Below are 11,298 nucleotides of genomic sequence, written 5' to 3' on the forward strand. Positions count from 1 at the left end.
CATGCACAACTAGGCCCCTGTGCAATGGTCTCCCGTAATGGCAGGATGCCCTTCCCTAGTGTCCCATATATAACCAGATACTGCGACATTACGGGAGAAGGTAACTACATGCACAACTAGTCCCCTGCGCAATGGCCTCCCGTAATGGCAGGATGCCCTTCCCTAGTGTCCCATATTTAACCAGATGCTGCGACATTACGGGAGAAGGTAACTACATGCACAACTAGTCCCCTGCGCAATGGCCTCCCGTAATGCCAGGTTTCTGGGGGTCGCCATATTATGAAGCTATAATTAAAGATGGACTAAAACAATCCTGCGTAGGATAGGTTCCAGGGTCATATGCAGGTCCACGCCCATCCATTTCTTTGATGATTGTTTAATTTTCATACCAATCAAATTATTTCATTTCTATATCTTCTGGCTAATAGTCAGTTGTTTCCTGTTTTGCTGCTTTGGGTCAGCGCGTTGATTTACACCTAGAACATAGGTCCTGCTCTCGTCCTGCTTTCAGTATGTGTATGTGGTTGATCGTGTTTGTAGGGGATAGAGGGGTTGCATGATCTATTTCTGGCAGCCAGAAATAGTATGGCTATACCAGCCCATGTAAACAGGACTCCAATATGGCCGACTGGCTATTGTTCCGTGAAGGTGATGTCACGTGCAACTTCTCTATGATCGACATAGCACAAGATCACATTATTCTGACGCCCGGCCAACCAGCTCTTATTTCCTCTACATGTATGTGGTATTTTACTTTCAAGAAGATCTCGCGATAACCCGCACGGGTTTTTGTGAGCAGGAATAACAGATTTCAGAAAGGCCTATCACTTAATTTTGTACTTTTTGACTTGTTTATTTTGACATTTCTCTATCAACGCATTCCAACACAAACATGTATGGAAGGAAGCCGGATGGCTTTATCACCCAACAGGAGAAAATACCTAACCAGCACGCTCGTGTCAAACCGAGAAAGCTAGACTAAAGTGACAGGCTTTTACGCAATCTGTTTAATCACACGCACAAAAGTCCTGCGGCCATCGATTGTGAGGGGTCCGTAAAAGTCCAATACCGCTTAGTAATACATAGTATATGTTGAGAGTCAGACAATATCACACCAAAGCTGCCAGTGATGAAGTGGAAGAAAAACTAGTCTGACTCAACATCATCCGAATGATCAATAAAACTTTTGTGAACGATTCTTTTCTGTCCCAGCTACACTGTTATCAATATGTAGAGTATGATGCATGTAAACAATAACATTTTAAAGTTTCATCGCGTAATCGTGCTGTAGTCAGCTGGTCTGTCGACCGATCACCGCAGCGAATGTTCTAGTCGTAGAAGAAACCTTCAGTGTTTGCGGCCGTGGCAAACCAGATTCCAGACTCGCTGATTAAGTTATTTCGATGATTTCCACAGTCCTTCTTCCTTTTAGTTGTCTCCTTTCTTAAAACCAAGGGTTTGAGTACATGAACTCGGTAATGAGTCCGTTCTGTCGAAGCGAGAGCCGTGCGGCGTAAAGCCTTTTAATTATCACAAACCAAAATTTAGTTCATGCCTTAAATCAGTCATTGCTTCGAGTCTTTGCTGTCGAGTGTTAGTCTGGCCAATGCATGCTGCCAGTCTCTTATTAAACCGGTTAACGCTAACCCAAATCTTAAATTTCTCGTTGTGCCGCCACTTCCCCTTTGAGTGCTGTCAGTGCAGCGAGTCGTTGCCGACCAGGTCTGATTTGAATTTGACCAGTGCTGTCGGTCGCCTGTAAATTACCTTGTTATTTTTATATTACTTCGAGTCTTTGGTGTCCATGTCTGATTTTAGTTTGGCCAGTGCCGCTAGTCGCCTGTCTCTCCACTGACGTCGGCTGGGTATATTCTCTACAGGCGTCACCTTGTTCAATTCATTATGTGTACGATCCAGAGAGCTACCGGACATTGGAATGGGCTCTCCAAAACTCTTCTGAATTCTCAGAATCATTTCCCCATACCTCTCAGCGTACACATGGAACCCTGTCAAATACATTAAAACTTAAGATTTAAGCAAAAATCGCCCACCCTCTATCGCCTGATACACGTACGCGTACGTCCGTCCTTCCCTCCCTCCCACCGCCCGTCCCTACGTTCCTCCATCCCTCTGTCCGTTTGCAAAAGGTATGCAGGGATATGGATGTTTGTGCACAGCCTTTGACCAAGAACCAATCCTTTACATTCCGATGATAATCCAAGATCCAGCAGCCTGCGGATGGTCGTGTTATAATGCTGGTCGCCCTCGTATAAGTGAAATACATGTATTTTTCAGTACGGCGTAGAACACCAATCAAATAAATAAATAAAATATTGCTTATGTTGCCAAATAAGTTAATCTCACGCCATGCCTAGATATCAGGGCACTTTCAGTCTGGTCATTTTTATTTTTTTACGAGATATGGGTAATTCATGTATTCATTAATATTTCTCTTATTCGATCAACAGCTGTGAGTATTACAAAGCCGATGTGTCCAAACTGGATTGTATCTTTCAAACTTTCTCACACAGGAGACACACGGACGGTTAAGTTTTCTATCACTCCAGTCCCGATTTGCGCCCTGACATATACAGAGCACCATATTCATCACGCAAGTGTATGTAGCTCAAATAATTAGAAGCATTAAAACTGGAAGAACAGCATCACTGTATTTGACTGACCTGTAAAAATGCACTTTCTGAGTAAATGAACTCGGTAATGAGTACATTCTGTCGAAGCGTGAGCCGTGCGGCGTAAAGCCTTTTAATTGTCACGTACCAAAATTTAGTTCATACCTTAAATCAGTCATTGCTTCGAGTCTTTGATGTCGAGTGTTAGTTTGGCCAATGGATGCTGCCAGTCGCCTATAAAAGCAGTTAACACTAACCCAAATTTTGTCTAATATCTCAATCAATCATTGTTTGTCCGGCCAGTTCCCCTTTGAGTGCTGTCAGTGCAGCGAGTCGCCATTAGAATGCATTATCAGACTTTAATATTACTTTGAATCTTCGCCGACCTGGTCTGTTTTGAATTTGACCAGTGCTGTCAGTCGCCTGTAAATTACCTTGTTATTTTTATATTACTTCGAGTCTTTGGTGTCCATGTCTGATTTGAGTTTGGCAAGTGCCGCTAGTCGCCTGTCCCTCCACTGACGTCGGCTGGATATATTCTCTACAGGCGTCACCTTGTTCAATTCATTATGTATACGATCCAGAGAACTACCGGACATTGGAATGGGCTCTCCAAAACTCTTCTGAATTCTCAGAAACATTTCCCCATACCGCTCAGCGTACACATGGAACCCTGTCAAATACATTAAAACTTAAGGTTTAAACAAAAATCGCTCACCCTTTATCGTTTGATACACGTACGCGTACGTCCGTCCGTCCGTCCTTCCTGAGTTTTATAGGCTGGAGGATAAAACACTTTATCACATGAAACTAATGATCGAGACTTAAAGTGACAAACCAACAAGCGAACGGCTGGGTACAGGCAAGCAAAAACAACCCCAAGCAAGGTCTTAGGCCAAAGTACCTACAGAATAAATTTGAAACCAACACAAAACCAGTAAAGAAAGATACATGTATATCCTGCGGAAACGAAATTCTAAGCTGGCGAGAGTGATAGCGGACGATAGCTGGCGGACGGATGAACGAACGGGCGGCGAAACGAACGGACGGACGGACGGATGAACGGATGGGCAAAGTTAAAACACTATCCCCGACCCCTTGCAAGAAAACAACAAGACAAAAAAAGTATGCAAAGGAAAAGGAAATATTCTCTAGCTGTTCATTGATAAACTGATATACCTGGCCTGATGACCATAGAATTGCATGTACAGCCAATGCACGTTTCCCAGTGCCAGACTCTGTCCGCCATGACTGTTGTTTGGGACAACTTGCATTAATGGAAAACAGAACTATTCGATTCTTGGTGAAAACTAGATGGTGAATAGCGACAGCTTGGTGACCGGAGTCATCGCAGTCAATACGCCATTGGTCAATGACGTCGCTGTTTTTTCGAGCGCTGCTGTTTTCCACCTTTAATTCTATTCACCTTCGCTTACAAGTAAATGAAACATTCTTAAGTACAATGCTCTAATTAAGCCCGGTGATAGCATAAGAAAATGTCAAGAGAAAATAAAAATACTGGAAAGCACAAAACAAATACATGTAAGTGTGGTGGAGTATGACATGCAGACAGTTGAATCTTACCGTCAGCATTCAGATAGGCTGTTTCTAGAGGCCCCAGAAAGGCGTAGCGCATGCCCAGCCCATCTGACATAACTTTGTCCATATCCTCCACACTGATGACACCATCCTGAAAAAACACAGAGCTGATTTTGGAGTCAATTTTGAACTACCCATGTAGATTTCCACATCAAACTGTTGTTTTGCTCATTTGTTTAAATTTTTGGCGTCTTTATAAAGTAATCATTGTCAACCATTGTCAATCTCTATGCTATCATTTCCTAACACCACATTATAGCACATTTCTTTTGAAGTGAAGAAAAACTTCATTTCTTTTGGGGTGTACAGATTGCTTGTCATATCAGACACTTGTTTTACCTCGTCAACTGTGGGAGCACCGTGGGGCTGTCCTTAGTAAATTAAGTACACGGTAGCAATGCTTTTGACCCTAGGGCCTGCTATATTCTCCATCACTGGAAGAATCATGAAAATTCCGTACAGATCAAAAATATTACCACACAAACTACTTTTCCGCATTTCAAATAAGCACTCCATGATGAAACAAGAAGAACATCATGCCCAATTACAAACACACTCAGAATTTCATTTGATCTGCAACGATCAGCTCCATGGACGGCGTTGCTGTTGTTATCGAACTTAACAATTTTTCCTGTTATATGACGACGAGAAGAATTTAAGTTTTTGTACATATTATGTGTCCTCTTGTAGCAGAGCGAGTCCATACAGCCAGAGGGCTGCCGCCGCTGAAATATCATGCCGGAGACACCAGACATGACACCTCACCCAGTTACATTATACTGATACCGGGCCAACCAGTCCTGATTCCTTGTTCTAACCTCTCAGTGCTGAATGCCAGGCGAGGCAGCAATAGGTATCATATTCAAAGTCTTTGGTATGACCACACACGGGTTTGGACAGGTTCTAAGGAAAATTCTACAACTAATTCAAACTACAAAGCCCGCGTTGTCTAACGTGTATTAACCATTATAAGTTGTGAGTACCACTGTACCGACAGATAATTGATAAATCCAGAAAGATAACTTACGTTAATAAGCCGCCAGCATTCTCCCATGATGGCGTACTGAATCCTATTCAAAGCGAAGCCGTCAATTTCCTTCTTGATAATCACTGGCGATTGCCCAATCTCACGCATGAGGGCCACTGTCTGCTCCAGTACTTCCGGGTCAGTCCAGGGGGACGGGACAACTTCCACCAATGGACAATAATATGGTGGATTGGTCTGATGAGGAAAGGATACACTTTTTATAAATGAAAACTTTTGCGTACCTCTGCACGGGATCGAAATTGTTATAATGGTGTTTCCATTTCAATATCTATGGTACTGGTGGCGCGGATTAAAAACCACTGGTTGTGGTGTCTTTGAGACGCTCGTGTGGCCGTTTGCATGGTTGTGGGGCCTTTGAGGCGCTCGTGTGGCCGTTTGCATGGTTGTGTGGCCTTTGAGGCGCTCGTGTGACCGTTTGCATGGTAGTGTGGTCTTTGAGGCGCTCGTTAAGCCGTTTGCATGGTTGTGGGCCTTTGAGACGCTCGTGAAGCCGTTTGAATGGTTGTGGGGCCTTTGAGACGCTCGTGAAGCCGTTTGAATGGTTGTGGGGCCTTTGAGGCGCTTGTGTGGCCGTTTCCAGTCTAAGGTCCGTTTAAGGCCACTTTTCTGCCACCAATATGATGTACATATCTGAACATCAGTGTACGAAAGTTCGTCCGTAACTTATCATAGGTCCGTGGTTTACCCCGGTACTCCGGTTTCCTCCACTCATAAAACTGATCTGATCTTGGGATTCCACTGGTCCCTGTCCGGTGTCCTCCCACCATAATGTTTTCCGTGAAATAGTCTTGAGTGCGGCGTAAAATACCGATCAAAAAAATAAAATAAAGCCGATTGCCATTGTATACGTAAAATATTCTTGCATACGGTGGACACATGGCAGATAGCATGGGGCTGGTTGTTTATGAAAAAATCCGGATTAAGCGAATATCAGCAAATGGCACTAGTCTACTATGATGGCACAATCTAGAACACGTTATCTAACAATATTTCTCCCATGTTCTGTAATTAGGACTGGATATTGTAAGATATACCGTCATTTTTTTAACAAGTATTTTTAGTCTACACCTGTAAGGAAACAACTGTAACATACAGTTACCAGGTGTTTGTTCATAAGGCGCCAAAAATCCCACGACTGTTACAATCAGTACACACTACCGGCTATGACCACATTGCAGCAGTCGGCACTAGGGAGGACATAACCCCAGGTAGCTATTTCAGCTTCTCCCGTACGTGGCATCAAACGGTGTATGGTTTACCATTGGTTCCCCCTGTGGATGTGATACTCCTGTCAGCCTAGTGTGAAGACAGGAATTGAAATAGCCACCTGGGGCTACGGAGGCAATGACAACCGATGCAGCTAGGACGAAAACAGTGGAAATGTCTACAACAAAGCAGCTGAAGGAGCATGATTACGACCACATACAGAGGCGTTGCCACTCAGTTCATCCGTCCAGTGCAATCCCCCGCCAGGCAACAGACACATACACCATCCTTATACATAGGGCTCTGGTCAGTCCCTCAACTGAACAATGCCACTTTATGCAGTTGCATAAAAATGGCGAACATTTTCCCGCCTAATGCAATTCGGGTCCAAGCTGAGAAGTCTCTTTTTCATTCCAGTCTTTGTTTTGACGTTTTGTGGGCAAACTGGAGATATAGTGCGAATAATTCGTCAGCTCAGGTTGGAACACAGTAGTTATATTCCACAGAAAAATGGTACACTAAACAAAATATTCTTTTTAGTATATAATACAATCTTTCTATTGAATTAAAACAATATGTGTGCTATATTTAGCAGAATACTCTGTAGCAGGATACTTTTTGAAGCATCAAAGGGTAAAAAGACTGTGTAAAAGTTCAAAACTTACAGGATGGCAAACAATAGCATGCGCTCTCTTCTTTATGCCACGTGTAAACAGGGATGGCACCATACTACTGGTTGAACTGGACAATATTGTGTTATCCCCCGCCAAGTCGTCAAGTTTCGCAAAAATTTCTTTCTTGATATCCAACACTTCGGGAACACATTCCTGCAAAACAGATGTGTTTACTGACAAAATTGGAAATTTTGTAATGCATGTGCCTACTTCACTTGATCAGCATCAAACGCCTTACTCAAGGATTACCATTGTCTTTATCCAAAGTATGTTAAACATGTTCCCAATTAACACCTAAAGAAATTTTATTGATGAATGCTGTTGACAGAAGCGCGCAAGGACATTAGTGATGAGGCCAAGACTAAAAGGCCTTGCTTCATACGGGACCATGGACTGACTCGTCGATGTAGCTGTAGGCGACAGCAATCTCACAAGATCCAGACCGCAATCTCACAAGATCCAGACAGCAATCTCACAAGATCCAGACAGCAATCTCACAAGATCCAGACTGCAATCTCACAAGATCCAGACCGCAATCTCACAAGATCCAGACAGCAATCTCACAAGATCCAGACAGCAATCTCACAAGATCCAGACCGCAATCTCACAAGATCCAGACCGCAATCTCACAAGATCCAGACAGCAATCTCACAAGATCCAGACCGCAATCTCACAAGATCCAGACAGCAATCTCACAAGATCCAGACAGCAATCTCACAAGATCCAGACCTGTATCCTACACATTTGTTTCTGAATTTTTAGTTGACGAACTAGTTGACAGGCTGAATTAATCGGTTGAACCAAATTTTTCCAGTGAGAGTCAATTTTCAGGATTTGGAGGGGGGGGTGGGGATCAAGAAATCTCGTTTTGGAGATGTTGCCCATGACCGTCGGGTTTTACCTGTACAAACTTGGCTCCCTGAACACAGTCCTCCATATCCTTGGCAGCCGAAACTCTTTGGCACTGTTCCTCAGCCGTCAGACTACCTCGGAGAAGACCGCTCGCGGACAGCTCCTGTAGCTGCTGCTGTATGTCGGCCAGCGCCGAGGACACCTGGCGCGGGTCGCTGTCATACACGGACACCTGGTAACCCACACTGGCGAACAGCATGCACCAACTTCGTCCAATAAGGCCACTGGAATTACCGGGAGTTCAGCGGGTTATTCATGAAGTTATCTGTATTAAACTTAGGTGCTCTTACATGAAGGTAGCGGGACATTATTTGCCTTCCGCCAATTCTCTACAAATTCACTTCGCAATTAAAAATCTGTGAAAGTTAATCAGAAAACAACAGACAATGGTTTCTCCTTCCTTAAAAGTAAGAACACACTAGCCATAAGTATTATATTAGACGAAAGACCATAAAAAACTTAGCAACATAGTTGGATTTATTACTTTAGAATTTTTCCAACCCAGCCTAATGATTTTAAAACCACATTTTTTGAGTTGAACTAGTTAGTCCCAGGGTCCATTCGGCGAATGCATTCACACATCTATATAGAATTACTGAAATGGTTTATTACTACAAACTATTGAATACCGTTTAATCGGCAACCTTGAGTATAAACCGATGTTTATCTTCATTCTGAGAATAAACCAATGTTTGTCTTCTCAGTATAACATTTTCTTAAAGGCAAAGAAAACATTAACGTGAAGTATATCTCAAATGAAAGATCGTTAAACAGTGCACACAAAAATAATTTGATTTATGTTTTTAGAACTTTTTCAACGTAGTAGAATGCATATGAAACTTTGGACTATACGACGGCCTTTTCTGATCATATTTGGACCAGTGATATCACATCAGCTTTTTTGCCACTTAACACACAATGGCCGCTAGATGTCACCATTCAAAATGTATATGCATACAGATCGATGGATGCACTCATTGACCGGACGTTTGGGTATAATCAGTGTAAGGTAGATAATATAGCATAATGGAGCTTATGACTGATTCGCAGAATGATTGACCTATTGACTGATTTAACGCTCATCTTCATCATTTCGCTCATATCACGGTGGTTTGTTTTAAGGGTCCGTCTGAGAGATAGCATGTGGACAGCCCCCGAGTATATATTTTTTTCAACTAAGGGAATTTCAAATATTTAAAGCCCCACCCTGTAAAATGTGACGGTGCTTAGATAACATTAATTTCCGGAATACCAAATGCTTGCTACTTTTTTTTTCTTTTCTGATCATCTGCTTTTTTGTTTGTTTGTTTCATGGAAGGAAGTGAATGTGTAGGTAGGGTCCTATCGTTTTCCGAAAAATATCCATGCTAAGCATTTACCCTGTACCTCTTTACACCAGGCGTACAGAGGGTATCGTGGCCTGTAAGAGGAGCTGTCAGGGCTGTGTGTTAGAGCGGCCATGGTGTGACAGAATGTCCTTTATCCTGCCTGACCCACAAAACTCTCCTGATTACGACTGTCAGGTCTTAGCCTAAAAATGACTTAACAGATTTAGGTATGCTCGAATTGCATATGGTGACTGTTAACGAGCAGATGTACATGTGTAGGCCCCCCTATCTATGTTATGTGTGTATATAAATCTATGTTGTCAGAGATCTACACGACTCACAACATGCGCACACATAAATACAAATACAATTAAATATATCTGTGTATTTTGTATGTTAAATAAAGATGTAGTGGTTTGTAACCAAATAACCATTACTGCTCTATAGACATGATACCACATAATGTGAACGCTACTTACCAGAGATACATATATAGACATGCAACTTTATTAACAGAGATAAATGTAAGTTTACACCGTGTGCATGTGATATACATATAGGGTAATCATCCCAGTTTGGTTTATACATGATACGTAGCCCGTACCCCCCCCCCCCCCCCCCCCCCGCCGCACACATACACACACACACATAACCCGCACCTCTTCCCACCACCCACTAAGCAAGTAGGCCTACAACTAGTCAAGTGCAGTATTTATTTATTTATATGATTGGTGTTTTACGCAGTACTCAAGAATATATGACGGCGGGCGGTATTACGGTGAGTGAAAACCGGGCGGAGCCCTGTGGAAACCCACGATAATCCGCAGGTTGCTGAGGCCCTTCCCACGCAGGGTTAAGTCAGCCCGAACTTATTACACCAGCCACTGCTTTCTCTGCGCTGAGAAAGGCATACTCTTTAAAGCGCATGCGTCGATCTATACCTTTCGCTTCCATCACTGCCACCATCAAAGCCTGACCTTTGGAGCCTGTGAGATGCACGTAGGCTTGTTTAGGATTAGCCTCATCACGTGTGTCCGCGGAACTATTGTATAGCATTCATAAATAAAATTGTTTTAGCTTGTGGTAAGAATCATGTTGTACATGCTTTAGATTGACACAATGCACGGGTATAAAGTACTGTTAGAGACGAAGGTTGTCACGGATTGTTTATGTTGTCTGTCATCACTCCCTGCCTCATCGCAGTGACCTGAGTGATGCACAGCGAAAGGTATCGAGAGCGACGCATTTGTTCAAACTGATTTTTTTTTTTGACTGAGCTACCAAGGATACGCTTTGCTCGATGAAGTTTTAAACAGGTCAAATCAGCAACGATTTGCCCCCAAGCTCGTCATTGCTAAGCATGTCAGCACCCCTGGTTTACCCCAGTCTCTCCAGTCCCAATATCTATTCTTATCCATTGTAAAATCTTCATATACGCACCTGCCGACTATTCCTATCTTCTTGTCCTTTGCCGGGTTCGCCGCCATCTCTCTATCTATCCTTGACCAGTCACACGGGAATGTGTACTTTATACCACATTTCAACTCAGTTTGGACATCCTACAACAGGGTCGACCCTGTGCTCCCTTCGTTGAGGAGACGACTCGACCATTTTACAGAGCCATCTTGAAGACGTGCAGCATGGAAAGCAAAACGAAAACAGTGACTTCAGTGTGATAGTTGACAAATGATCATACGTAATCCGTGAAATACGACCTCTTCTCAATTCATCTCTTAATTATGTCTACCCAAAGACAGATTACCCCCCCCCGCCCGCCCCCCCAAAATAATCGCTCTACTTGTTAATTTCTCTGCTTATTACATGCTAAAGTGAAGACTTCCTGAATCTGTAGCATAAAAAGGTGAAAGGAATCTACCTACACGGGCTCATGGACTTTACAG

At 43.1% G+C, this 11,298-nt stretch overlaps 1 protein-coding gene across 2 annotated transcripts; it reads right to left on the bottom strand.

Moving 5' to 3' along the window:
- Positions 1 to 1,059: 1,059 nt before the first annotated feature.
- On the bottom strand, positions 1,060 to 11,133 carry LOC135477620 (lambda-crystallin-like). 2 transcript variants are annotated; one of them, XM_064757785.1, is made up of 7 exons: positions 10,838 to 11,133; positions 8,059 to 8,293; positions 7,149 to 7,310; positions 5,257 to 5,451; positions 4,215 to 4,320; positions 3,065 to 3,303; positions 1,060 to 2,006 (listed from the first exon to the last, which is right to left on the bottom strand). In XM_064757785.1, exons 1-6 carry the CDS (start codon positions 10,882 to 10,884, stop codon positions 3,080 to 3,082), a joined length of 969 nt encoding a protein of 322 aa, XP_064613855.1. In that variant the 5' UTR covers positions 10,885 to 11,133; the 3' UTR covers positions 1,060 to 2,006; positions 3,065 to 3,079. The 2 variants fall into 2 exon arrangements, with proteins under 2 accessions (XP_064613855.1, XP_064613854.1); XM_064757784.1 differs by lacking the exon at positions 1,060 to 2,006 and having other exon boundaries at positions 2,367 to 3,303.
- Positions 11,134 to 11,298: the final 165 nt, after the last annotated feature.

The sequence above is a fragment of the Liolophura sinensis genome, chromosome 11 (assembly GCF_032854445.1).
Source record: "Liolophura sinensis isolate JHLJ2023 chromosome 11, CUHK_Ljap_v2, whole genome shotgun sequence".
Classification (NCBI taxonomy): Eukaryota; Metazoa; Mollusca; class Polyplacophora; order Chitonida; family Chitonidae; genus Liolophura; species Liolophura sinensis.